This window comes from Alligator mississippiensis, chromosome 12, assembly GCF_030867095.1.
Source record: "Alligator mississippiensis isolate rAllMis1 chromosome 12, rAllMis1, whole genome shotgun sequence".
In the NCBI taxonomy this organism is placed as follows: Eukaryota; Metazoa; Chordata; order Crocodylia; family Alligatoridae; genus Alligator; species Alligator mississippiensis.
The window spans coordinates 67,682,394-67,710,164 of NC_081835.1; the positions used below are offsets into that span (position 1 = coordinate 67,682,394).

General features: G+C 49.1%; 3 protein-coding genes across 10 annotated transcripts in view; all 3 read left to right on the forward strand.

Moving 5' to 3' along the window:
- RALGPS1 (Ral GEF with PH domain and SH3 binding motif 1) overlaps nucleotides 1-12,994 on the forward strand; it is a 217,256-nt gene extending 204,262 nt beyond the window's left edge. For 4 of the 6 annotated variants that reach the window (XM_059715770.1, XM_059715772.1, XM_059715769.1 and 1 more), the window contains 6 exons: nucleotides 2,525-2,605; nucleotides 5,564-5,669; nucleotides 6,646-6,738; nucleotides 6,894-6,999; nucleotides 8,036-8,127; nucleotides 8,663-12,994. In XM_059715770.1, coding sequence (XP_059571753.1) covers nucleotides 2,525-2,605; nucleotides 5,564-5,669; nucleotides 6,646-6,738; nucleotides 6,894-6,999; nucleotides 8,036-8,127; nucleotides 8,663-8,692 — 508 coding nt within the window. In that variant the 3' untranslated portion in view covers nucleotides 8,693-12,994. The remainder of the gene's footprint in view (nucleotides 1-2,524; nucleotides 2,606-5,563; nucleotides 5,670-6,645; nucleotides 6,739-6,893; nucleotides 7,000-8,035; nucleotides 8,128-8,662) is intronic. The other 2 variants (XR_009455975.1, XR_009455976.1) reach the window with 2 other exon arrangements.
- Nucleotides 12,995-14,987: 1,993 nt separating this feature from the next.
- The window catches only part of LOC132244499 (uncharacterized), a 29,822-nt gene continuing 17,038 nt past the window's right edge, over nucleotides 14,988-27,771 (forward strand). For both annotated transcript variants that reach the window (XM_059715783.1, XM_059715782.1), the window contains exon 1: nucleotides 14,988-15,576. The gene's annotated coding sequence lies outside the window, so the exon portion shown is untranslated. The remainder of the gene's footprint in view (nucleotides 15,577-27,771) is intronic.
- LOC109285056 (uncharacterized) lies at nucleotides 16,093-27,375 on the forward strand. 2 transcript variants are annotated; one of them, XM_059715779.1, is made up of 4 exons: nucleotides 16,093-16,490; nucleotides 18,555-18,652; nucleotides 22,489-22,625; nucleotides 24,434-27,375. In XM_059715779.1, exon 4 carries the CDS (start codon nucleotides 24,489-24,491, stop codon nucleotides 25,833-25,835), a length of 1,347 nt encoding a protein of 448 aa, XP_059571762.1. In that variant the 5' UTR covers nucleotides 16,093-16,490; nucleotides 18,555-18,652; nucleotides 22,489-22,625; nucleotides 24,434-24,488; the 3' UTR covers nucleotides 25,836-27,375. The 2 variants fall into 2 exon arrangements, with proteins under 2 accessions (XP_059571762.1, XP_059571761.1); XM_059715778.1 differs by lacking the exons at nucleotides 18,555-18,652; nucleotides 22,489-22,625.

The window sequence follows — 27,771 nt, forward strand, 5'->3', positions numbered from 1 at the left end:
CCAGGGCTTTTGCCCCCAGAGCTGCTGCTGGGTGCTGTTCCAGAGCATTACCCTTAGAGGGATGAGGGCACCTATTATCAAACTGGGGGCATGTCTACATGGAGCGTGGCAACCAGTGCAGGGACAGCCACAGCCCCGAGCAAGCTCTGCGTGTGTTGGTTTCTCAGCCGGAAACAGGACAGCCACCTTCACGCAGTGCTGAGCTGGAGCTGACCAATCTCACGTCTCAGCGGAGCTAATTAATGCAAGCACCCAGCCACACAAACACAGCTATCCTGTGTCTGGCTGTGGAGCCTGCGCCTGTGGAGGAAATGCTGTAAGTGCTATAGCTTACTAAGCTTTAGTAAGCTATACTTTACTAAAGTATAGCTAGTAAGCTTACTACTTACTATACTAAGCTTACTAAGCTTGCATTTTGTGCAAAAATGAAAGCTATAGCATAGTTTATTTTAACATAAGCAGGAGATAGGACCACCTGAGCCAACAGCTGTAAACATTTCATTTTGAGTCAAACGGAATATTTTATTCACCCTGGGAAAAATTGTTGCATTTTGGGATTCTTGTCTTTAACTTTGGCATGAAAAAACCTTGAAATGTTGCACGCCAGGTGAATGAAGGAAAAAAGATTTCCAGTTTTTTAGTATATTGAATAAACTGAAAAATGAATTATTTGCACAGCTCTCCTGGTGAAGCTGCATTACTACAGAGTTCTGGGTAGCATATCTACCAGGGGTGCCAATGAGTGACTTGTCATTGCTGCAGGTCGCCTCGGCTATAAACTAGCCACTTCAGTGCAGTGCAGAATACAAAACTCAGCAGTCTAGACAGGCTTCTGCTTGGTGAACTAAAAGTGAACTCCCAAAGTGACTACTGTAGATGCAGATGAGTCTCAGGCATTTATATCAGTACAGGGCAGCAGTGCGTGCGTGCGTGTGGCAAGAAGGATGCCTACCATGTGCCTTCCAAGGCTGACTGTATTGCACTGCTCCTATAAAATAGCAGACTTCATTTTACTGTTTATTCCATTTTCCTTAAACTGTCCTATAAAAATTACATTATTCTCAGAATCTCCATGAGAAGGACATGCAAGATCTGAATTAAGGCCTCCTCTCTGTACTTCACTTGCCCTTTGTGTAACTGCCTTGTATAGCCAGCTGTAGGGTTAGTTCTGAGAAGGACAGTGTTCCTCTAGTTATACACCCCCAGTCCTCTGTTGAATGGGGCTCTTGGTTGGCTTAATGAGAGGAAGTGTCCTAGGTGTTGATACTACAGTGATGCAGACCACAGAGGAGTGGGTATTTGACCCAACAAATCTCCCGTGTTGTGGTTTAAAAGAGCTTAGAGCCTTCTCGTTCTGCAGATCATAAAATCAGCTCAGGAAATGTCATTCCTAAATTGGAAAGAGCTCGGGCTTCTGCCGAAACCTTTTGCCTTCTGCCTGGGTGCTGTGCTTTTAGAAGTAATCTCAACCGTGCATTAATGTGTAGTTATAGGAGGAAGGTAATGTCAAAGCCCAGACAGACACAAAATGTTGTGATCACAAGTGACTGAAATGATGCCAGAGATATTAAATATTCCAAGAGGATATTTAGTATTGATTTAAATCCTAGTCATACATTTTCATGTATATATATATTTTTAAAACAACAAACCTTATAATCAGAGCTCATGTGTGCTCCTGAGCTGATCTGGAGTTACTTGCTTTCAGTACAGATGGTACAGGAAGACTGAATACAAGGAACCAGTTTCCAGCTTCAGATAAGATGTTGCAGGAAGTCAGGGTTGTTTCCTGCTTGATGCTAGATACAGAAGCTAAAATGACTAAATCCCCTGACCACCGCTTGGTGCCCAGTCGTTTCAGAACTCTTGCAAGATATCCTCCCCCAAGTTTATAACACTTTTCAGGCAAAAGCAGGAAGGGTCCCCAGTTACACATTTCATACGTGTCCAAAGTACTCCTTATGAACTGCCACCTCACTAGCTGTCACTGAGCTATACCATTTTGAGGATGGCATATATTCACATAGCAGCTGAGGTGTCCTAAGTAACATATAGCTGTATGTCTCATTGCTTATATCATTACAAAGATAAAATATAAAGGAACACATGGATAACACAGAGCGTCTGGCATGGCAGCTTCTTAGACATAAAAGCAGAAATACATCCAAGTAAAAGGAAATGTGCAGTCTGAGCAGTGGACAACAGCTTTACAAACTTGTTGGCAGGGAATTATTTTCCATTCTTAAATGTCAACTGCATGTGCCATATTAAATCCCAACCTGCATCTGAACCTGTTGGTCCATGCACATAGATTTGCTCCCATAAACACATTTTGAACTTACAGATAGGGGAAACAATGCGCTTTTTTTTTTAATTGAAGATACGCAACTGAAATGTTTTCCATTCCCGAGGTGTGCTGCTGTCCATAGAGCATTGTTCCCTCTGCCTCTGTCACGTGCTACTTTGGTGGTGCTTACCGTAAAGTTGATATCAGGAAAGACCTCACCTTTGAATTTACGCGCAGGGGTCGGCTGTACGCCACGCTGGGGCCCAACTGGCGGGTACCGATTCGGAGTTCTCCGCGAAGTCGAAGCTGTGTCTACAGGTACGGCTGGGTGCGGGTCTGTTTTGTTTGCATGCAGTCATTTCTGTCCTTGTGTTTTCCTTCAGGAAACCAAATGCATCTTCTCTTTAAAACTATTATTGTGTGCTTGTGGTAACCCTCAGAGGTCTATTTTTCCCTTTCATTTCTGCACAAAGATTCTGGTAATGGTAGTAGGACTCGTATCTTCTTATCCAGGGGAAGGAGGGGAGTTTAGGTGCTGATTCAGCTAGTACATATGTCCAGCGTCCATGCTGCAGAACGTGAATGGTTAGGGCTTTTCATGCTATTTCTTCAGCAGGTTTGTCATGAAAATTGGATGCTCTTTTTGCTGAATTTAGCTCTTAGAAAATCATTAATTGCACAGAGTAATTGAAAGGGTGGGTTTTTGACCCTTCACTGTCACAATTCCTGATTTAAACTAGAAATACTAATTCCATATTGTCTGGTAAAGTCGGAGAGATTGTAGGTGTATCATGCTAAGGTTTGGCCTCTGGTAGGAGGTATGAAACCAGTGCTACACAGTATGAATGCACCCTCCCAATGCCTCTTCATCAGTGGTGGTCTCCACATGCTGGGTATCTCACAAGTGGTTTTTTGATGTCCTCCGTTATAAAATGAATGTTGCGCTTATTTTACGATGCAGCAGGTCTGACTAGATTTCTTTGTTTCCACAATTTCTAGTGTCAAAACCACAAGTTTTGTAAGTGCTTCTGTTACCCTGAGTTGTATGGTCCAAGAAGTAAGAGAAATAAAATAGCAAAATGGTAAAATATTGCTTCCATGGAAACAGGTTCAGGCCCTTGACTTTTTTGGGGGAAAAATTCTGCACTTACAGTTTAAAGTGACAAAATGCAAAGTTAGAGGAAGTGCATTGTAATTCTCCCCAAAATGAGCTATTTGAAGGGGGCGGGGGTAGGGCTGCTGCCCATATGTCCAGCTCACAAAAGCTTACGCTCATATATATAATTTACTGGCAGTTATCTAGAAGGTGCAGATCTACCTGCCTTCTGCTCAGCGTTGCCAGAAGCTTGTTTGCGTTCTGTCAGGATAAAGCTACAAAATCTGTGTTGTCCCATGACCTTCTGAAAGATGTTAGCTTCACTGCTCACTCCCCGTGTTCATTCACTCCCCCTTTCCTGCGTTTCCAGCGGTTGGTACTTTGTAGAAGCAGCCCACAAAACCTGAGCGTCACTTTTCCAGGCTGAAATCACCACAGCCTGACACTGTGGATAATTAGTTGAATCTGTGCAAAGTGGGTGGAAAATGCTACTGGATCATGTTTTAAAACTGTTTTGCAAGGCTGTGAAGAATCAGTCCCACTGTGTAGGGGTCTGTACGCTTCAAAATCCACAGCTGAAGTAGTTGCGTTTCACAGTGGCTAAGTCAACTAGCTGATATAGTATCTCATGGAGTCTAATCCCTTATGGTTTAATAGGCAGGGCTGGTAGCAGTGCCTGTAATTAAGGTTGCCCAACAGTTCTCATTTCAAGTGTTTTCAGTTGTTTAGAACTTTCCCAAAATTACAGCATTTGAGCAGAAAATTTCCATACCAAATGCATGCCTCTGGCTGACTATTTTTAATTTTCACCCAAAGCAGTTCAGCCATTTTCCAGAACATTATCTGCTTCTGTTCCAGAAAGTCTACTTCGAAAACTATAGGCTTTGGATCTGTCCCTGCGAAACTGCCTGGGTTTGGCCTACATACAAAACTTTAAAAAAGTCATGATTCACATGGGCTCAGAAGAAAAGTCTGATTTAAACAACTTAAAACTCTGATGATTCTGCCTTCATTAGGCATGCTGCAGCCTCCGATGGCTCCTGCGTGTGCTCAGGCAGAGCATACTGCTGATCCATGGTGTGACTGAGCCTGTACCAGCTGTAGGGGCAGAACAAAATATTCCCGGTAGCGTCTGTCTGCTCCCAGCTCCTCTGGGCTGAGGTGGGACTGGGTGCTCGAAGTAAGAGCAAAGGAGTCTGCTTCTCCCGTGCTTCTCTCCTTTCAGTGGCTGCCCCAGTCCGGCACCCAGGCAGCGTGACGCTGGAGGCTGGCTGCTTTGAAGAGAGGGAGGACAGAGATCAAGCTAGGGCCTGGGGCTGGAGGCTAGAACTGGCTGGACAGGCAGAGTGCAACGGGGAGCCGGGGAGACCCTGGCTTGTGTGCACAGAGACCCAAACGAATGTATTTACTGAAACTCTTGTCTTCTGTGCTGAGAGGTTATAATGTAGTGAAAGTGCACATCTGTCAGTCACAAACTTAGGGCTCTGCTTTCTTTAATTTTGTAGGCAATGTTTACAAATTTCAGACTGGTTCAAGGTGTCATGCAATACAGTGGCACAAGCATTTGGACGATGCCTGCAAGAACAGATCAGGGGCAGTGCTGGAAGGAAAGGAAGGAAACTGGAACCAAGAGCCAGTATGAAAGGTGGAGAAAATGGACCTGGCAAGGAACTGAGGGGCAGAATGAGGTCTGGGACCGGCTGGGCAGGGAGAGATTGAGACAGACAGCAGAGAGAAGACGATGGAGAAACTGAGACTGGAGCAGGAGATGGCAGCTGGGAGGTGGTTGTGGGAAAGGCCAGCACAGACTGGTGAACTGCTGTATAGTATTGCTGGAACAGAACTGCACGGACTGGGCGTTTGTGTCCCCGTATGCAAGCGTACGTAAGTGTGCTGTGCACAGTAACAGTACGAGCCCGAGCTTCTGGGGAAAGGTTCCCTGTTTCTGGACTGATCGCCATGTGCCCGTAGCTCAGCGTAGTGTGGTGCTTCCAGGTTTCGCCAGGCTTCTGCAGTACACCGCCAGTTTTAGACGTACTAGTTCTGGTGGTTTCGATAGTTCTGGAAAGCAGGTGTCCCCAAGCCACGTTGTTGGATGATGCTGTGTAGACAAGCCAGTGCCAGGGAAAACAACTCAATCCTCCGTCTGCTCACCTCAGTGCATGCCATGTGTCTCTCAGCCCAACAGGAGCCTGCAGCTGCACGATAGGGACTTCCACAGGGGTCATTACCATGGAAGGGCCGTTGAAGAGGAAAACTTTGCTGAAAGAAGGCAAGAAACCTACTGTAAGTTGGACCTTCACAGTGATCCTACACTGATAACGGCTGTGCTGGCTCCAGACTGTAGTGCTGGCCCAGGTCAGGCAGCACAGTCAACTTTCTTCCAGGAAGCAGGCCACTGTGTTGTTCCTCTGCTCTGCTGCAATACCACTTGCTGTTCAAGAGTGAGGGCCAGATTTTTTCCCCTTCCCCCTAGTGCTTGCCCTGCAGCAGGCCTCTCTGAGAGCCTGGGAGTGACGCTGCTGGGCTGGGACAGAAGGGCAGAGGCCAGCAGCTCTGTAACATCAGCTGGGTGGGTAGGGCTTGTTAGCATCCATGGCTATAGGATCCTTCTCCTTGTTGGGGACCAAGGGCTTGTGTCTCAGTGAAGCAGGACAGACTGGCTCTTCAGGAGGCTCACGGAGGACTGCAGAGATCTGGCCCTCTCCGCCCAAGCACTCAGGCCCTTCACATGCCCAAATTCAAGGGACTCTTCCCTGGTCCTGGTTTGTGCAGGGCAGGAGAAAATAGTACAGTGGAAACCAAGCAGACTCCAGTCTTAGGAGTTTTCAGATTGCCTTGGATGCTTACAGGGTTTGTGTGCAAGCCTAGAAGGTCTGCCGAGCTGTAGAATAGCCGCATGATGAATTACGTTGGTCAGGCGGCAGGGGAAGGTGCCAGCTGTGTCCAGATGAGGGCAGCACAGCACTGCACTACACTGCACTGCACTGCACTGCGCTGCTCCGAAATGATCAGTCCTGGGGTTTCTGTCAAAAGACAGTTGGACAGTGTGGGTTTTCTTTGCTCCGTCAGGCAGTCTTATAACCACCAACACGGAGGGAACAATGCTGAAGTACTCGGGCAGAGACTCAGGGCCTAGCACTCCCCGCCCCAAAACTCCTGCCCTTTGTACAGGCAATCCTCCTGGTGCTTCATAGTTTGCTGGCATTCAGAGCATCTAAGCACACTAATACTTCCTCCCGCTTTCTCCTTCCTTATTCAGCTCTCCTCATGGACTAGATACTGGGTTACACTCTCAGGATCAACCCTTCTTTACTTCGGAGCAAAGTCATTAAGAGGCACAGAAAGAAAACATGTAAGTAAAGAAACACGAAATTTGTTCTAGCGAGTAGCACTAGGAGTGTGCATTTGAGCAGACATGGTTGCTCCCAGCTGGCATATCTCCCTGCAGGCCGCCCAGTGCCTGACTGCACGACTGCTAATTGCATCTCTCTTGTCTGCCTCTTGCAGTATAAATCTACCCCTGGTAAAAAAGTCTCTATTGTGGGCTGGATGGTGGCCCTGCCTGATGATCCTGAACACCCGGATATTTTCCAGCTCAACAACCCTGATAAAGGTAGTGCTCTGTGATGTCCCTTCTCTGTGTTACATGCTAGTGGCAGGGATTGGAGCAATAGCTTTTGATGCACTTTTAGTTTACAGCATTTGCAATGTGCCACACTGGGAAATAAAGAAGCAGATATTCAAGGGGAGACACAAGGGTGCTCTGGTGAGGTCCTGTAGATGGTGCAGAAATGACTTGCCAGCATGAAGCCACAGCATGTCACTGCTGCCAGCGTTGCCCATCCCTGCAGGTCTGTGGGTTTCATGTGGTTCCTCAGTCAGTCACCCTCCAAGAGAGGCTTACGTGACCTCTGAATCAGCAGTTCCCAGCGTGGAGTGGTGTCCCTGCAGGTAGTTGCGAAGGTCTGAGTGGGGTCATGAGCCCCATTGTGGCTCTTGTTCCCTCAGGCCGACAGCGACCCCCAGTGTATGCAGTTAACTGAGGGCAGGGCTTTACTGCCCCTCGCTGCTCTGTGGTGTCTGCCCCTGTGCCTCCCCCCTGCGACTCAGGTGGGGCAGCTCGTGCCTGAATGAAGCGGGGCTAAATCTCCGGAGTCTGAATCCCCTGACCTGCTCTACGCGCCTGCAGCGTAAAGGGAGTGGATTCTGTCTCTGACTTGCAGAGGAGCTTTGGGGAGGAGAAATGCAGATGACTGACAAAACTGATAACGGCCTGTCAAAGGAGATGGGCTCACAAACAATGGGTGCATCCCTGAAAACAGCCCAGAGGGTGGGCCTGGATGCCCTGGGGAAGTGAACCAGGCACCCCATGAGGTAGGTCAGACTGGTGTGTTTGATTATACCTCAGTGTTACGTGGCCCCACTGCCCATGTGTTCGCCAAGTCTGTTGCACGTCCCTGCTCTCGCACGCTCCCCCAGCCCCACCTTATCTCCAGGGCTTGCTGTGGAAACTAGGAGTTCTGGGCATTTGAGACCCAAACAAATGTATTTACTTAAACTCTTGTCTTCTGTGCTGAGAGGTTATAATTTGGTGAAAGTGCACATCTGCCAGTCACAAACTTAGGGCTCTGCTTTCTTTAACTTTGTAGGCAATGTTTACAAATTTCAGACTGGTTCAAGGTTTCATGCAATACTGTGGCACAAGCATTTGGATGATGCCTGCAAAAGCAACAGGCCTCAGGTAAAGCCGTTAACATCTATTTGCCTCCCCGGCTCTCTCTCTCCCAAGTCCCCTGCCCGTGGGGGTGCCTCCCTCCAGCCCGTGTGAGAGCCTTGTGGCTGCACAAAGAGGCACGTCAGGTTATTTTCACAACAGTTCATCTTGCTCGTTGACCAAAGTGGGACAAGTGAGAGTCCACATTCTGGGACACCTGCAGAAATCTCTGGCAGGGGTGAGCTTCTGCCAGTCTGGCCATGAGCTGTGGTGGTTGAGGTGTGATGTGAGGCCTCCCTTGCTTCCCCGGACTGAGCACAGCAACTCCTCAGCGTGCACTGAACAAGGAGGGTCACCTGAGAGCCTGGGGCTCCCTCCCAGGTTGCAGGGCAGTGCCCTGTGCCTGCCTTGCAGGTCAGCCCCAAGCAGAGCCGGTTCTGGGGTCGGTCATGCTGTCAGCACCCGGCAGTACATGCAACGTGGAGTGGGTTGACACCATTTCTCATTGTCACGAGCAGGGCCTGGAGTTCTCCACTGCTGACTGACTTGGATTCTCTTCCAGGTACCTGCCAACCTTATGTCATTCGAGTAACTCGCTCTGGTCTGTTGTGCGACGTCAAGTGCCAAACTGCAGGAGGGGATGGTCGTTCTGCGAGGTGGCGGCAGTCCCTGAAGTGAGCCAGCTGCCCGTTCTGCACTTTCCTATGTAACTTGAAAGGGATTTGGACACAGCTTTTACAAGCAGAGGAAGTGAATGTTGTCCTTAGGACCAGATATAGTCTCATGCACTGAACAGAAGTAGAGTTTAGACAGACTGAAGATAAGTCCTGATTTGAGGACCCTCGAGCCCTTGACTTTAACCCTGTGGTCACAGACTGCCCTGGACTAATGTTTGACCACAGACTGTGCATCACATCTTCTGCCTATTCTTTTTTTAGACTGTTCTTTTTATTGTTGAGCTGCTTTATGTGACTGAAGAACATTTAGCCCATGTTGGGTTTCCAATTCTTTCTAATGCACAAAACGATTGACAGTGTTAACTTGCTGCAAAGTGTCAATTAGAATAGAACATTGTGAAACAACATTTTTATAACCTAAGTGCACTGAGTTGCTTGGCAATGTGGCTGCCTCAAATTTTGTATCAAATCTCTGGACGATTCTGCTGTTCACATTTGACCTATTTGGGAAATGTGTATTTTGGCACAGGATAATCGACTAAACCTAGTGTTTCTTTTGTTTGATTGTGCTGCTTTTCAGTATAATTTTGAGGAATGCCCAGACAAGTGATGGGTCCACTGCTATTTAAATTCACTTTGTGCTGAAGCCTTTCCTGGGCTTTCTTACTAGTGCTGTAACTGCCTGCAGATGTGTTTTGCTTCCTTTTATTCTGGTGCTGTTCATCTGAAGTCTCTAGTTCCAGGGGTGCAGCAGTTCAAGTCTTCTGAATTGCATGGTACTAAGCATTGCCCCGGGGGATGCCCCCATCTCCACACTGACACCGCGTCAGTGGCATGCAGACCCCAGGCAGTGGCACCTGTTGTCATGAAGCCCTCTGATCTTCTGAAAGGATGGTGGAGATGAGAGCGAAGCAGGGCAGACGGACAGTGAAGCAGCTGCCGGAGTGTGGAGTCCCCCAAGCCAGTGTCTTGAAAAGAGAAAGTAAACTGAAATTCTCGAGAGCCTTCTTTCCTAGAAAAACCCTCCTCACATCAGGGCTTTCCCCGCATGTGCCGGACACTAGCCTGCTGGTCAGAGCCTTCTGCTGTTTCCACTTAGAGCTCAGCCCGTTTTCCAACGCTTGCCATTTCTGCTGCAGGAAGTAAGTGCTCAGGCCTCGCTGAACAGGGACCAAGGTAAAAGTCATTGCACAAATCCTCCATCCTGCACTTGGCTGGGCTCCCAAATGTTCCTGATCCCTGGTGCCCTGCAGCTCCCCGTGCACGGGCTGAAATTGTGGGTTGGGTGGGAGAACCTTGAAAGCCACCATCATCACCTCTTAATCCATGGGCAGTCAGAGGTAATCCTGGGTGAACAAAGCCCAGTGTTAAAACAAATGCTGTCTCGGGGTTACTCTACTGATATCACTCAATCATGACTTTTTGGCAGCTTTTTATTTTAAATGTGCTTCTCTTACAAACATCGTATTTATAATGTTGCATTTCAGGATGTCTGTTGACTATAAAGTATTATTTTGTTTTAACTGACAGCATTATCATCCTGAGAATTAAACATACCTGACCAGCTTTTGAAGAAAAGCGGCTCCTAGTAGCTCCTGTGTGGACAGATAGGATGGGTGTAAGGACTCGCACAGATCTGGGCATAAGTAATCTATGAGGCTTCAAGAGATGCCAGAGCTGGAGGAGTGACAAAAACATTAGGTTCTTGCCATTTCAGAAACTTTCTGTAAGAGGGAGCTGTTAACCCAGCAGCTGCTGTCCACCCAAGAGTAGGGCTGCCGACAAAGTAAGGTCTAACAGAAGATTTTTAAGGAGACAAGGGTGAGGCCCTGTCCCCAGCGTGTCACTACTGATGGACCATTCGTGAATTATTCTCTTAGACAAAGATGTGCGGATGGCTGCAGCGAGCGACGCATTAGAACTGTTCGTGAGCACGCAGGCAGCGAAAGCGAAGCGGAATATATTTGTACGGGGTGTGCGCTGACGTATCAGACATATCTGAGAAATCGGCAGCGTTCTGCGACTGCACTCTTATCACGTTTAGTTCTGTCTTAAACCCAGAACCTTAAGACTAGGGACAGAAATGACACACACACCAGTGTAAGTGATCGGAAACCAGTTCAGATCTGTAACACAGCAGAAGTTCAGTGCGCATAAACCGCTTTCAAAATGGCTGAAACTGGTTTAAGATAAACCTGGATGTATGTAGTGTCAGATTTAACTGATTTAGGTTAACTCGGTTTATTGACCTTCTGTCCCAGATCCCCTCCAGATTCAAGTTAACTCACCGTCTGTCAGCATCCCAGGTTGCTTTGCCCCTTCCCAGCAAACCCTCCCTTGCAGGGCGGGCAGGCTAGCCTTGGCCCAGTCTGCTTGCTTCAGCCCAGCAGGGAGGTGTGCTTTGGCACCCCCAGCTTCTGGCCTGGGCCACAGCAGCGCGTGGCTGCATTTCCACAATTCAAAGTGAATGTCTGTTCACCTGCTTGTCGGTTCAACCCGTGGAGCTTTGACTAACCTGCAAAGATTGATTCTATTCCATTTCAGGCTTCTTGACTGTCTGTACTTAGCTTAAAGATCTTCACCCTTCGCTAACTCACCACCCGCTAGTAAAACAGAGCTGTCCATGGCCCTGACCTGTCCTTGCATTGCTGGAATTAAGGCAGATCCAGAACGTAATGCTACATGGAGCTTGGTGGCTTCTTCTCACCTGTGTTTAAATACAGTACCTCTTCCCTTTTGCATAGTAAACATGGGTCTTAACTGTCCTAAAGGATATCATTTTGCTAAAGGCTTTTGGAGCTTCTGGGATTACAGTGAGGAGAGGTCCACCCAGTACAATGGCTTTGGAAGGTGGGTTATAAAGAACCAAACGGTTCTCTTGAATAAATAGCCATTCGGTGATCAGAGGCAATGAAAGCTGCTTGTCACATAATGCAAAACTCAAAGAGCGACCGATAAATGCATAGCCAGCAGCCAACTCCTACAAGACTGGTACTTCCAGGCTGCCTAATAAGAGTGTGTAGAAGGATGAGGACAGCAGACATGTAGATAAACTCTCCCCTCAAGCAACCAGGATTAAAATACACATTACCCATAGCAACAACATGTGCAAACAGGAGTTGTAACATTAGCTTTTTGAAGCCAGCAAATTCGAATGGCTCAGCATGGGTTCAGAAACCAGCTTGCACAGAAGGGATATGATATTAATGCATGGATGAGACCCTGACAGCTAAACCCACCCTGTCCTGATCTTTTACCCTAATGTAGGCAATGCCCCTGTGCAGGTTCCTGGTTCACAAACGATACGGAAATCCTTGCCGTAAGCATCTGACACACGCTCAAGTGCCACACTGAAAAGAGACCAGTTTGGTCGCTGTTAGGGCGTTCAGAGAGGACATGCCTTGCAGGACACTGTGATCATTGTGATGTGGCTGCCCGCTGTCTGACGAGGTGAAAAGGTTCACAGTGGTATGATGCTACAGGAAAGTTAATGGTAGCCTGTCCAGGCTCCAATGAATTCTTATTAAATATAAATAAAGTATTAGTGCTATAATTAGCTACTGTTTTTTTTTTTCTTTTTAGTGCTCAGTATCTGGCACCCTTACTGTGAATTGAAAGCTACCACTGAAGTAATAGGCATTGGTACTGGTCAAAATATCACCGCTATGAAAGGGTATCACAAACCAGGCAAGTGGCATCAATCAAACAAGGAAGCTGCAGAAGTTGTGCAGAAAATGGACCTTGGTAGCCATTTTTGAGGTTGAATACGTTCAGATGGAATATATATAGGCAATATTATTTATTAATTTATTAGTGTGTGTACTTTAAAGTAATTTAGTGCCAAAATGCGTGTTTTCTGAATAGCACTCAATTGAGGCATAGGCAGTAGTTTTCAAATGATGATCTCTTTGTCACATTACATAGTAAATCGATTTCTATATTTCAGTTTGTTTCGTGTGAAACCTGTTGCACTATTTTTGGCCGTATTTTCCAGCAGCCCACTGCATGCCATTTGTGTAAGGACTATTTCTATAATTCTTGTGAATTGTCTCACCCATAATAACCACTGAACTTTTAACCCTTGTGTGGGAGTCTTTAGGTTTTTGGCAAAGTATTTTGTTACCTCAGTCTTGTATCAAGTTGCTGTATTTTTCAGCTTGTTACATTGATAATGATTGTTTCACTAATTAAATACTTTAATGTAAAAAAAAAAATAAGTTGTTTACTTTGATGGACAAATGCATTTGGTTGTGAATTGGGCTCTAAGCTGCACGTGCAAAGTATTTGCATCATTAACAGTAAAATGCATTGACAGCGGACATGAAAGACACCGAAGGAACTGGACCATCTGAGGTCATGCTCATCCATCTGTTGTGCTTGAGATTAAACAGTAACATCGTTGGCCAGCAGACGCAAAGGTGAGTAAAGCATGGTCACTTGTAAATCAGATATGACAGGAACAGAAAGTCTGGCCCAGGAAAGAAGTCCTTCCAAACTTGCTAAGTGGGATTGCTCTCCCTGCTTGCCTGCAGTCCGGACCTGAGGCTGCTGCGGTCTGTGCACAAGAGACGAGACAGGTTAGGAGCACCGAAGAGTCTAGCGGGAGGCTGGGAACAATAGCAATAGCTTTGCCTTGGCGCTGAACAGAACACCCCGCTCCTGGAACAGATTTTCCTCCCTTTTCCTTCTCTCTTCCTGAATCGGCAAACAAGTCACTTCCTGTTGCTTCCTGTTCTGCAGCCTCAGGAGATGCTTGCAGCTGTCGGGTGCAGGTATTGAGGGGTACATGGTGCTCCTGAAACGTAGATCTTCCCGTTGTCGGCAGTCTGGTTGGATGGCACAAGGAAACTTGCCAGGATTTTCCCTGCTGGGCTAGAGATGCCCGCACGGGTCAGATCCGCACACTGAGAAATGCTTGCTGAGGTCTAATGTGTACTGCAGGCTGCCACCATCCCTTGCCTAGCACTTTCCAGACAGCTCCCAGTGCCCACGGCGTTCTTGCCAAGCTGTGCTGTGGACAGTGCCACGGGGGGAGGCGGCTGCTTTTCCAAAAGGAGTCTTTCCTGAACGGAAGTAGTCTGCTAAAAAGAAGGTCCTGGCCTGGAAGACACATGGGCAAAGATGTGTATTGCACAGCTTGTTACCTGCTCTTGATTTGCTAGCGTCTAATTTAGAGCCTTGGTAGGAAACTAAACGAGCTAGGGGGCCCTAGCGCAGAGAAGGCTGCACAGATTCCCACATCGTTACACTGAAACCGGAAAGGTGGTGACAGCTCAGGCAGCTCCCGTGAGCCTTGTGCAAGGGATATTTTAATTACAGCCCAGACATGGTTGTGCCTGGAAAGGAACATGCAGAAGCACTGATTACATGAGCCGTGCTCTCAGGAATTCATTCTGTGTTGTGAACCAGCCTCTTGGCGGGAACAGATGTCGCCTTAGGTCTCATTTGTGCCATTACAAAAGTGTTTTAAGTTGTTCCAATATTTATGGCTGCACAGGTAGTGAGCTAATAGACATCATTACCCTTTGTCTGCCACATCAAAAGAAAACCAGGGGTGCAGCAAAAGGAAGTAACAGACTCTCCTAGCAAGGGGAAAGATAAGGAAGAGAAGCCCCCATCCAAATGGTGCCTGTAGCCTGGCCTCCCTGCCCTCCCTTCCCCCAACTCACCACCACGGGGAAAGAAGAAAAGTTTGACCTTTGCTGCGGAGGATTCAGTGACTGATTTGTGTCGCGGTGACCGGGCACCGGAGCCCTGGCACAGAGCGCTGGCCCGCTGCCCGGCCCCCTCCCTCCCCCTCGGGCTTGGGGCAGCTTCCATAGGAGCAGACTGGCGAGGACGGCACCGAGTGCTGGTGGCTTCCACATACCCAAGGCTGTTCAACAAAAGGGTCCCTGTAATTTGCTAGCTAAGCAACAGCCTTGCTTTGGTGGAAGGTTTTCTACGTGCGCACGGCTAAGGCGGCTTGCAGCCATGTGGCACAAGAAGACGTTCGTGAAGGTGCGGCATGCCTCTGCACCATCTCACTACGCAACAGCTGTTGGGCTTGCAACAGCCACATGGTGACAGGGCAAGACTTTGACTGCGTGGCCTGGGTTTCTAAGTCTTTTTCCCTGCAGGGCAGGTTCGTCAGCAGGACGTGGCCTGGGGAGGCCGGACAAGAGCCGGGCAGACCCCAGTGCTGTGGGAGTCCCTCCCAGGGCTTCCAGCCGACGTCCTGAGGATGCCAAAGCCCCCTCGCTGCACTCGTCAGCTGTGCACCAGGAACCCCTGCCCCGTTAGGACACTTCCTCCTTCCTGAGGATAGTAAAGCACTTGCTGGCCAAGGCTTCAGGCAGCCTGTGCCCTGTGCTGAGGGGGCATCCGTGGGCTCGCTGCATAGCTCCCTGGCAACTTCTCCAAGGGCTCCCGGAGGAGTGGACTGCTTCTGCTTTGCTGCAGGCTGGGGTGCTGTGACCATGCTCACAAAGACTTGGCTCTGCAAAAGCCTCCTCCCCACTTCCTTCCTGAAGAGAAGCTACTGCCCTTTTGCGGAGAACAGTAATATGCTTATCGCACTAGGAAGGCCTTCAAAGCAGACCCGCACCACAGGGGTGTTACCGCTTCTCTCATCTGTGTATTTTGCCTTCTGGTACAGTTGTTTCATCTTACAGCGCAGCCGGGTCTGGTGAATGTTGTGCCAAATGGCTTTGCAGTGGTGACTGCTTCCAGTGCCGTGGCTGGAACTGGAGTTTGTCGTGTGCCTTCCGGACGCCAGGCAGGACCAGCTTGGCTCTGCTGGCCAGGAGCAGCATCTCAGGTACGTGGTCCGGCTGGCGTGGCGTGGCGTGGCGTGGCATGGCGGGGCAGTCGGCCGCTGGAGCCTGTGCAGCTCATGGGGAACGTCGTAGTTAAACACCAAGTGGACAGTTTGTGTCTTAGACAATTCCTCCCGATGTCTGAACTTTGGAAGCGGAAATAGGGCGTCCCTGAACTTATTGGTCCTCTTCTAGGCGTTATGGTATTATGTCTGTCTTAGGAGCTAGCTTCTTTGCCAGCTCTCCAAGTCTGTCACGCTCCTCGTATCAGGCTGTGTCCAGGCCTTTCATCTTTTGTGTTGCCCGTCTCTGAACTGGAACCTGCTTTAGACACAGTGGCCAGAGAGTAGGATGAGGAAGCAAGCCTATTCTGGCAGTGGCAATGTGGTGTCCTCACTATTATATTCTGTACTTTTGTTACGGGTTTAAGCACTTTTTCCCTTCTAGTTAATAAGTAATTTATCTGGTAACACATTAATGTCCAGCGTATTTCTTTGGCTAGTAGGGCCCCCGTGTTAGGTGTGGAAGTCCATCCTGCAGTGTGGCCCACTACTGCCTGCTTCCTCTGTTGGGAGCTTGCCGTGCCCCTCTGCTGCTCTGTGTCCAGGAGCTACGGTCTGCCCTTGCACTAGAAACGTGGCTGTATCTCCTGGAGAAGCCACGGGAAGGGGCTTCTCAATGCGGAGATGAGGTGGCTCTGTAGTGCTGAGCAGCTGGTCACCCCAGCAGAGTAAGTGTCGAGAGACTGCACTCCCGGTCGTGCGGGGAACGGGCTCATTGAGCCCCCACCCAGCCTCAGGTGGGGCAGCCTGCTCGAGACCAGCAGACCCCCGCGGTGTGAGCTCTGCCTGGGCGCTCCAGCAGGACACCAGAACAAGTCTGACGAGCCTCTCTGCCAAGAGCTTCATTTTTCTTGGTATGTATTAATATTTTTCCCTGGGTAGCAGCCTGACACCTGCATCTGCAAGGGGAGGCTCTGGCAGCAGGTCGCAGCAGAGCTACTGGGGCTGCACTGGCCAGATGCAGAGCTCACAAGGGCGAGCATGCATTTGCAGCCTGACGCAAGCCTGCCTGCTAGGTCGGATGTATGTCTAGTCCTCATTGAGCAGGAGGCGGGGGTCGTCTGCAACATGTAACCCTCCGCTCCTGCTGCCTGCCTGGTCGATCCAGCCCCAGGAGCCCTAGGGAAAGAGACCGTCTGTCTCCTGGGCTGGGCTGAGGGATCAGGCCAGGTGGCTTCATGCTGGGAAAGGTACCAGAACTATTGACTGAAGCGCTGTGGTTTGAGCCATGGTGACCTCAGAATTAATTCACATGTTGGGACTTAAGTGTATCAGCATTTTATGTAGGTAATGTTCCCCAGGCGCCAGTCCCCTTTCCAGCACCCAGCTGCTTGTCCCCTGGCTAAGCCCTCGTAGCTGGCTTAGTCTGGACAGCTGGAGAACTGGGTTTAGGGCACAGATGATGCACGAGTGTCACCAGTGGGGGGGCACAGTCCTGCACCACCTCCACCCCCACTGCTGCCAGCAGGCTCTGGCTCCGGCCGGGCCGCACTTGTCACCTATGCCTTACTTAGGTCATGAGCTCTGCACCACGGTTGCCTCTTCCCTGGAGGGGCCCTGAGTTTCGTTGCAGTAAAGAAACGGTACTGCCTAAGCCAGCAGAGCTCGGAGACACGTGAGCAGTGGGAAGGGTGTTGCTTATTACAGGAAGCCTCAGTTGTGTCAGAGTGGGGGTAGGGAATGTGGGTCACATCCCAGGGCACTAATTTCCTAAATTAGTTTGAAGCAGTGCAGCAGGAAAACGTGGAAATGCTGCGTTTTCCTTCTTGATAATACCGTAAGCAACCGCATCAACCAAAGAAAGGCGAGCCCTGCTGCGACTAGCTGCGACTTCCAACTTCTCAATTATCTAAGTGTGAAGGGGCATAAGAAGGTTTCCTGTCCTGTTCCCACACCGGTTTTAATGACTGCTTATCACTGGGCTCGTTGTTCAGCCTAAGACCCACACGGAGCCGGGGCCGTGGTACCATGCCCACACGTGTAGCTGGTCCCTGTCCCAGGCTGTCCGGGCCCACACACACAGTGAATGATGTGACAGGATCAAACCTTGTATTTCCACTTCCATTAAACAAATATACACATGGAAATGAGCATCAGACTTGATAACAGCTTAGTTTCAGAAAACCCCAGCCAGGGGCCAAATTCAATTGATAGTCTCCCATTACATCTCAAACTGTGGTGCAGAGGAGAAGCTCAGTTTTCTAAGTAAAACGGGTTTAGTGAGGACAGTCCTGGCTCCTGCAGAGTTACACCCTTGCTTGACTAGAAACCTGAAGTCTCTGCATTTGGCAGAACAGTTCAGTGCAAACAGGTGGCTGGTGCTGTTCCCTGCAGGTCCCTCGGAGCTGGCTGCGTGCAGCACACAGTCCTCCATGCTCAAATAACCAAAGACAAGCCGCACAGAGAAGAGAGGAAAGTCTGGAGATGTGTGTATATACACACAGGAAAGCTCTGGTTCTCTTATAGAAACAGTTCACCCTTGGCATGGGTCCAGCGAGCAGTAGTAACACGATTGATTAGTTCTGCCACAGTACTGCCCAGGGAGTGCCAGCCACTGTCCACCCCAGAGAAAGAACGATACTAGCCGTGGCCAAAAATCAAAATCCCAAAGTCTACCGCTCAAACACACAGAAGGAAAAATAACAACGCTTCCCCTTTGGGTGGGCAGCAGTCAGCAGTGTGGGCTTGCAGGGCGCTTTCTGCATCAACAAAATCGGGAATAGTGTAAAGATGAAACGTTTAATGCCGTTGTTTGTTTTCAGACACGTGCCAGTCGCTGCTGCTTCTGCTGCGGTGCCAGGAAACCAAACTGCCCAAAGAGATCCCTTTACTGTAAGGCCAGACAAGGCAGCCCAAAACCCATCGCCTCTCCCAAGAAGTAACAGTCTTTTCCTCCCCCCCCCCCCCCCCTTCTCTAGAGCCCACGCAGCCTTCTGCTTGCACACAGCAAGGGATTAGCACATCCCTGTCCCAGCTTCTCTGTTTGGACCTTGGAAATCCCTCTTGGAGTCAGGAGGTGAGCCACGTGATGTACCTTACATGTGCTTTATGTGTTCTTGCATCCAGGCTTTCTGTAGATGGCCCCCAGGGAGAAACTCCCCCAAACATCCCTTAATCAGCAAGCCAGAACATAGCCCTCCCATAACAATAATGTGTCCCTAAAATAATGCCATTAGAGGGAAAGAAAGGGGCTGCTGGCAGAGTAAGGCAGCACGTCCCTCTTGTTCGCCAAGCGTGCTGCGGAAGGGAGAGGTTGATCCCATTGTTTTCAGGGAGTCTGGCACAAGCCTCTTTGGACAGAGTCTATCTGAAAGCTGCTTTTTGTTCAAGAGGAAACGTACTAGAGACCAGAGTGGAGTAAGGGTTACATCGCGCGCAAAGCGCAAGATCCACGGAGCTCTCCGTCAGGTCTGAACAGGGCAGGAAGTGCGAGCAGCAAACTGGAAACCAGGGACAAAACAGACCTTCTTTTCTGCCAGAAAATAAATCATGCTGTGGAAGCAAAGCTGCAAGCACAAAGTCAGAGTCTGCTGTTGGAAATAAGGGCCATGAAGGTTTCTTAGTGCCATTATTATTTTTAAATGCCAGGCATTTTTAACATTCGCCTGTCTGGAAGCGCTTGCCCAGAGACTCTGCTGGCCTGGCTGTGAGCATGGTCCAGTGTTGGATGGAGGGTAGAAAGTGTCTAATGATGCTTTCTTAAAGACAAGTCAACCTCAGTTATATGGAAGCAAATGACGATGAGTCCTGTGTAGCAGTGTTGCCCTGTGTGTATCAAAGCTGTAGCCAGGTGTCAGGAGCAGACGGAGCTTTTTGATGTTTCTGGTCACTGAAGGGTGCAGGAGCAGCAGTTTGTCGCTCATCACAAATCGCCTTGTTCACCTGAATGCACGCGCAGCAGCTCGAGCCGCTGCAGCCCCACAGCAGAGCGCTCCAGGCTGCTCGGTGGGTGGCCCTTGGGGCAGCCCTGGGCGTGCTGCAGGCTCAGGCACACGGCAGCCTTCAGCAGCTCACCAGTGACAACCTGGTCGAGGAAGCACAGAACTACTGCCACTAGCGCACAACAGCTGCAGGCTGCCAGGCTCTGTGGCCTTGTCAGGGCCGCCTGCTCCAACACAGCTGCCCTAAATGTCTTTGCAGAAATGAAGCAATTAGTGCAATGCATGCACGGTTCAAGTAGCACACCTGCTGCAAGCACCGTTAGCTGACGAGCCCTCGCGGAGCGCTGCACAGATTGGGACTTTGAGCACAGAGAATCTGAGCCAATAGCTCCTTGCTTGTGGCCCAGACCACAGGAGCACACAGCAGTGTCCCCATGGCCAAGTTACACCCCGAAGCCACCCTCTCCCCCCAGGAACAACACGCCTGAGAGATGACAGTCCAGACAGTCCATGTCTGGCTCGTTGGGGCCTGTCCCTACAACTGCCCGTGTCCACTCCTGGCACAGCTACTGCTGCCCCTTTGCCAGCCGGGGCTGCTTCCTTTCCATCCCAGCTCCCTGGCTGCTGCCGCTGCCCAGCTACTGCTGAAACCAAACTCCCCTTGGCCCCGGGGCACCTTCTTTCCTGGTCCGGAGGGATTATGGAGCTGGCACTGGGGGCTGGGCCTGACGGCAACCCAGCGGTTCCAGGGCTCTGTCTTCTGCGGGAAAGCCAGACACAGAACTTGACGCGTACTGTAAATAGTCCTCTGGGGAGAGGGCAGTAAACCACTGCAAACGGCAAATGTAAGAAGTGGCCGACTGTCTCTTCTACTAGAGTCAGGCCTTTGCTGTGATCTCAGCGCAGCAGAGCTGGGGGAGAGGGCAGGCTGTAGCACAGTGGATTGCCATCTGTCTCCACTGGTGGTTTCAAAGGCTTCTGCAGGACTGAAGTTGCAGGTGATGCATGACCAGCGTATGAGGACTCCTTTTCACGGCGACTGGCATCTTGGTACCTGCACTTGTCTCTTTAGGAAATCGAAACTCCCTTTCCCTGCTTGTTGCTGCTGTCAAATGGCACGCACTTTGCTGTTGTGCTCCAGGAGACCTGCGGCTCCTGCCTGGTCTCTGATTTACTCTGCGCCTCCGGCTAATGGCACGGCGCACACATTTCATGGCATGCTGGTACCTGCTGCCTCTGAGGAGGGGGTCAGATGTTAGCTCCTCCCTGGCTGTCTTGTTGGGCTCAAAATAGGCAATGCGCTGGCCAGTCAGTCACGTTCACGTATGAAATCCATGGAAAGCAAACTGGTGCACTGGGGTTTCCTGGCGCTGGGTAGAGGCGATGCCAGACGACACGGCGCTCTCAGAAGTTGGGTGAGGGGAAGGTACAGTGGCCTTTTTCCTGTGGCCTGCCTCACCGCCCTGCTCTTGCATGGGGCAGCAGTGGCCTGGGCAGCGGTGACTGCGCAGGGCAGTCCAGCCTGAGTGGTAGAGCAGGGCCCTCAAAATCCACTTCGGTACTTCCCAGGCTGTGAAGTTGTGGCATCAACGCACGATTCATACCCTGATCCAACAAGAAACTTCTGTGGCAAGGACGAGGTTGTAGTGTGTGGACCTCGAGCAAGAAAACTGCCTGGGGAGTTTCTTTTTCTTCCCCTTACCATGTTCCAGGAACAGACCCGCAGGCACGCTGTTTCTGCAAGTGCATCTGATTACAGCCATTACTGAGGAGAAGCTCTCACTGCGTGTCGTTCTCTCTAAATTGACCCAAGTCTTTTCTGCAATAAGTTCTTCCCTGAAGACATTTAAATTCAAATGCTCTCTCCTTCTCTCCCAGTGCAATGGTTGAATGTGGACTGAAGAGAGCTAGGAGCCCATACACCACTATTTCTCCCAGTTAATTGAATCCCACATCCTCAATCCCCATTACTTTTGACTCGCTCCTCCCTACCAAGCTTTTTGTTGCCTTTCTCAGACACAAAATTAGTTAGAATTCTGCTTCTAATCGAGGGGAAAAAACTCTGGAAAATAAAACTGGTTTTGGACATAATGGGTAGGATTTGGGACAATTATTTATGCTCTATTTTGGTATGAGCTGTTTTCTAGATGCTTTTTTCCCGTTTTTTTTTCCCTGAAAACATGACACACAAAGTTTGCAGCCCTACATTTGTGTCAACATTTTTGTGAGAAAATCTTTAGCTCTCTAATTAAACATGTGTCAATATTAATAGCTAGTTAGTACATATTAATCATTTTAAGTGTTCTCCAGCCCAATAAAGAAAGAATTAAAACGAGTACATAAATACCTTGGATGCTGATTTATCACAAGGAGTAGTAAGGTCTGTTTTGGGACCACTACTCCCAACTGGTCCAAGGTTTTCTCAGCTGCGCCGCACAAGAGTGTTCTGGGCGCTCCTGTTTTGATAGCAGTCAGATAGTAATGAACATTGCAGGTTTTAATTGTACCATGTAATGCAGGGGTGGGCAAAATGTGGCTATGCTATCCGGCTCACGGGGCCCCTAAAAAATTTAGAAAATTAATATTTACCTGCCCCTGGCTGCCTGTCATGCGGCCCTCGGTGGCTTGCCAAAACTCAGTAAGTGACCCTCCACCCAAAATAATTGCCTGCCCCTGATGTGATGAAAGGGAGGTAATGATGCCGTGCAGTTTGAAGGGATAAGTTGTGACCACAAACTGGGATGTCTTAGTTGATTTTGCTCTTTGCTAATTTTCTAACCATGAAGTTACATAAGCGTTTGGAAAAGCACAGCATAATTTTCCAAGGTTTAAAGTTTGTATCCTCAGGTGACGGGGAAAGGGCAGGGTGTGTGATCGCCTGATGATGAGCAGAGACAATAAGCGAGCGTGTGGATGTGAGCGTTAAATAGGAATGCGGTTGTTTTCAGTAATGCAATGCTTACATTTTTAGGCCAGAGAGGAGGAAGAATTTGGCTCTGGTCATTACCACTCTTCAGTCTGGACGTTGCACCAGGAGCAGATACTTTCATTGTGCTTCTCAAACTCTGGACTCTGAGGTCAGGGTTGTGGCCCTAGAACCGTGTGTGTGTAAGTCACCAGCGGGTAGTAGCTAATATTTGACTGAATAGATGTAAAGGGGGTAGAAGAGCCAGGTACCAGCATACAGCTATGAAAGGCCACTTAATTACTGCACTGCAATTCTGTGTACTTCATACCACCATCCGAGCTCATGGAATACATTGGCTAGGCTTTTTCATCCTGCTTGGCCTCTGGCATCTTTTGTATGTGTGATTATTAAACTGTAGTTGCATATTCAGGCTCTTCGCTGTTTGATCTGGGCTGGTACCTCCCTCTTGGGCGTAGCTGACAGCCTGGCGAGTCCTTCAGTCGAGGTGGGCGCCTGTTGAAATGCACAGCTCGTGCAGGCGTCTGCTCCGGCAGAGCCTGGTGCAGAGCTGGCAGCGGGGGCCGCAGTTGGCACTGTGCAGGTCAGCTCAAACTTAGGAAAGGAACAGAAGCTCAGGCCGTCTTTTTTAAAAAGGAGTTGGGTCACTAAGCATTGTTCTGGTACGATTCATTCATCTCCCCCTAGTCACTTGGTGGAAAAAAATCCCGCCTTTTGAAAAGGATTATGTTTAGTCTGAATTTGCTGTGGAAGTTAAGAGAAACCACCCACATCAGCTAATTAGAGGGCTGACTTACTATGTTTAAGCAACTTATTTCTGAGAAAGCAATGAAATCAGAAATACAATGGTTGTCCAACATTGATAAAGTCCCACTTTACTAAAAACTAGTGCCTGGAGTACTTTTGAACAAAAGCTTGTCTAAAACTAACATGCCAGGCTGTTTGCTAGCAAATGCACTGCTTTATTAATTAGGACCTTGTTGCTCTTGCTTCATAATTTCTGCTTTGCAAATAGTGCCACAGACTACCCCACAGCTTGAAAGATTACTCTGAGCGGGTGAGGGTGGCAAAATACAAACCCTTGGCCTATGAATAATTTTTAATGACTGCAAATTAATTAACTCACGCTAAATGTGTTTGTAATGAAGGAATTAGTTTGTTTGGGATGCAGAGCACCTAAGAGGTGAACACGGGTTTCCAGTCAGAGTCTGGGATTCCTCAGCTCACGTGAGACGTGGAGATGGGGAAAGCCTTCTTCCTTCCCCTTCCCCTTCCCCTGCCCCACAACACGGGGGAAGAAAGAGGTTGGGGAGTCCTTCTTTTCCTGCCTGGGGCTGATGGTCAGACACCCTCCTCAGGCACCTGGAGGGTCTAGAGTGCCCGGCACCTCGGAGACACTTCCCCCTCTTCGTACATTCGATGTTGCACGATTACACTTCCCGGGGTGAAAGTGCTGATGGAAGTATTGTCGCCCCCCTGGGAAAGCAGAGAAAGGCAGTGATTTGTCTGAAATAGAGACAAAAGCTAAAGAAGTTGTGCCCAAGTTACTGTTGTGGGTGAGGACAGGGCAAGCAATGGGTTTCATCCGGAATGTAATTATTCAGAGGAGCAGATCAATATTTCAACCATTTCCTCGACTGTAGTTAAGTGAGACCGTCTGGGGTTTCACGGGTCTGAGGCTTCCAAGCGCTCCGGTCTGTCAGGTCAGTTCTGCTCCCATTCCCTGAGGTCCGGAAAAACTCTAGCGATTGCCCTGGGGCCAATTGCAAGGTAAGACACACTAGTACTCAAGGTAAGTAAGGTAGCAGGATTTACCTAGCTGTATCTTTGCTGGAGCTGTGCAAAAAGTGACTTTAATTGAGTTAGGATCTATACTACACTTTGGAAGCCTATTTATAAACATAATAATGAACAGAAAACAGTTTAACAGAAAATGTGCAGTTTGTGGTAAGTTATTGACCTATTCTATTTAGAACTTTTTCCTTTCTAGCCAGGAATACTGACCAGGAAGGAACACGTTAAGACTGAATTTATGCCATTCAACCATGTTGTACTGTGGAAAAAAATCTTGTTTTGTTGCTGTGCCATCTGTCTTCACGTTTGTGATCCTTTTGACCCACTACTGGAAAAGATCTATGTTCCAGAATGATACACCAAGAATAATCTATGTTGAACCAGCACCCACTGATCAGACGCTCGAGCTTTGTGGAGGGAAACCTGCCTCTAACACAATCACAGCCTTGGAGGATAACAGAACCTTTATCGTAGCCCCGTACTTTGATAACAGAGAGAGCAAAATCACCCGAGTGATTGGGATTGTTCACCATGAGGAGGTGACGGCACTTTACTGCTGGTTCTGCTGCCAGCCCGATGGGGACATACACGTATCTAGGGGACACATTGATGTCCATTCGGATCGATTTGACTTCCCGTACGGTGCAGCAGACCTGCTCTGTGCAGAACCCCCCACCTGTGATCCGAGCTATGTGTCGATTCACTCATTCTCTAATGGAAATATTGAACAGCTGCCCAGATTTGAAATAAAGAACCGCAAGCCTGAGCCCTTTTCTGCTGACTTCACCGTGTGCATCTCAACCATGTTTGGAAACTACAACAATGTCTTACAGTTTATACAGAGCATGGAGATGTACAAAATTCTTGGGGCCCAGAGAGTGGTGATCTATAAGAACAGCTGCAGCCCCCTGATGGAGCGCGTCCTGGCCTTCTACATTGCAGAAGGGACCGCCGAGGTCATTCCCTGGCCCATCACCTCCCACCTCAAGGTGTCTCCTCACTGGCGCTTCCCGAAGGATGGGACGCACATCGGTTACTACGGACAAATCACCGCTCTCAACGACTGCGTGTATCGCAACATGTACCGGAGCAGGTTTGTGCTGCTCAATGATATCGATGAGATTATTCTGCCCGCGAAGCACCCGGATTGGAAAACCATGATGAGGAGTCTTCAGGAGCAGAATCCAGAAACGGGCGTTTTCCTCTTTGAGAATCACATCTTCCCCAGCACCGTGTTCGCTGCCACAGCCGTGTTCAACATCTCGTCCTGGAATGCAGTGCCTGGAGCGAACATTTTGCAGCATATCCACAGAGAAGCCAACAGGAAAGACAGATACAACCCTAGGAAAATGATAGTTGATCCAAGAAGGGTGATTCAGACTTCAGTCCACTCTGTTCTGAAGATGTATGGCAACAGCTTGACAGTGTCCAACAATATTGCCATAACATTTCATTGCAGGGAACCCTATGAACCAGATGTGCCAAAGGTAACCCTGATAAGAGATGCAACACTCTGGAGGTATAATGCATCTTTGCTTATTAATGTTAATAAGGTGTTACATAAAAGTGGTATTTTAAAAACAATGTTGAAGCCATAATAGATGCTGAAAGACTCACATAAGGTGATGGCAGTAGCACTTAAGAAGTGTTAGGTCCTTCCGAGTAATATACTGGAAAGAATAATAAAGAGTGATTTTCTGTAGAAGAGACTTCAGTGTAAGAACGAGCTGAGACATCACAAGAAAAAGTGCCTTGTATGGTAGTGTTGCAATAACGAGTTAACTCTTAGCAGATGTCTCAACTGTGATCTTTACTGCATATCCGTTGGACTTTCAAAGGATGAAAAAGTTGTGCTATCCTCTGAACTTTGTTATTGCTGCTTTCTATTCCAAACTCGTATGTGGGTTTTCCCCCCTGCTTTTATGTGATTCTTTCTGAACATGTGAGGGTGGAACTTCCTGTACTGTGTGTGAAACCGTCATCAGGTGAAATGCAGGAAGAGTCTGGGAGGCTTGGCCAGGACACAACTCGCTCCCCTGGTGCAGCCAGGTGATCCAACCATTGGGCTATGGCCTCAGGCTCCTCTCTTGGTGCCCTCTTGAGCCAAATGACTTGTGTGCAGAGAATAACACGCCAGCTTGCACAGGAGAGGCTGAGAGTGCTCTCTGCTCACGCTGGCCCAGAGCTCTCCGGGGAGGCAGGAGCAGGATGCCAGATTTGCTTCAATGACGGTGTGTAGCGGCATCCTGGCTGCAAGTGTGCTGCGCAGGCCGCAGCGCTGCCTCCCTCCCCTGGCCTGGCTGTGTTTGCATCAGGAAGGCAAGATGGCCAAATAAACCACAGCTCACATCTACTGCCTGCAGGACTGCTCCGCTTGTGCCCAGAAACCCCCTCCCTGGACAGCCACTGCCTCCCGCCCTCACTCCTGAGAGGAAGAGTCACGTGGCCCTGCCAGCTCTCGCAGAAGCTTGTTTCATGGTGCACGGTGGCACGAGCCCTTTGCAGTGGGGCCCCAGGACTGAGACCTCGAGTGCCTTGTTCCCTTCCCATTGCAGAGGCACCCATGCGGCCTCCCCTGCAGCGCTGCCAGGAGTGGTTTCCGTGATCCCTGGGGTCAGAGCAGCACCGCAGCTCAGCCTGTCCCCCCACATGGCTGCTGGAGCCCGGGGCCCGGCCGGCTGCACCACCTTCATGCTGGGTGCTGCACATGCATCCCTGCCCAGCAGCGGGAGGGCAAGCGGGGTGGCTGCATGTTGGGTCCCGCTGCTGCCAGCACTGCTTCTGCTCCTGCTTCTGCTCCTGCTCCTGCCTGCTGAGAAGAGGCATCCTGGGGCTTTGCCTTTGGAGCTCCTGTTGGTGCCTCCCAGAGGCGCTGGGCAGCAGAGGACCCATCAGTGTCCCGGGACCAAGTCACTCCTAAGAGCCAGATGCTGCACATGGAATATTTGTTATAACTGTCCATCCGTGTCTCTGGTCTTATACCCTGGGGGCTCCTGCCTAAGCACTGCAGTGGGAAAGCAGGGCCCAGGGCAGGTGCAGGAGCCCAGCAGCTGCTTTCTTTGGGCATTGTAATGCGCTATTATAAATTGATTGAATTAGAACAGAAATAAAGTAAGATTCTTTTTTTCTTTTAACTCATCCATTTCTGTAGCAGATTTGTTGCCTGAATAGGCTTGTGTAAATTTAATCTGTGAACTTTAAAGATAGTTTATTGTGGTGTGTTTAACTTCAAACATGGAAAGGGATGGTTTTGCTTTATACTGTACATTTAGCCTCATAAGAAGAGCTAGGTTCTTTGTCATATAATCTCTGAGTCGTTAGCTCAGCCAGCAGACATTTCAGGATTTCTGTTAGACAGGCATGTGTTTACGGGCAAGAGGTGTTTATAAAAATTGCAATTTTATTCAAGTTATGGTTTCTATTAATTTAATAAGAATTATTTCATATGTAAAGAATGTTTGACCTTATAGGAAAACATTATTATCTTAACATTTTTTTCTCTTCAGTTGTCACGGTTTCTCATGCGTATCTTCC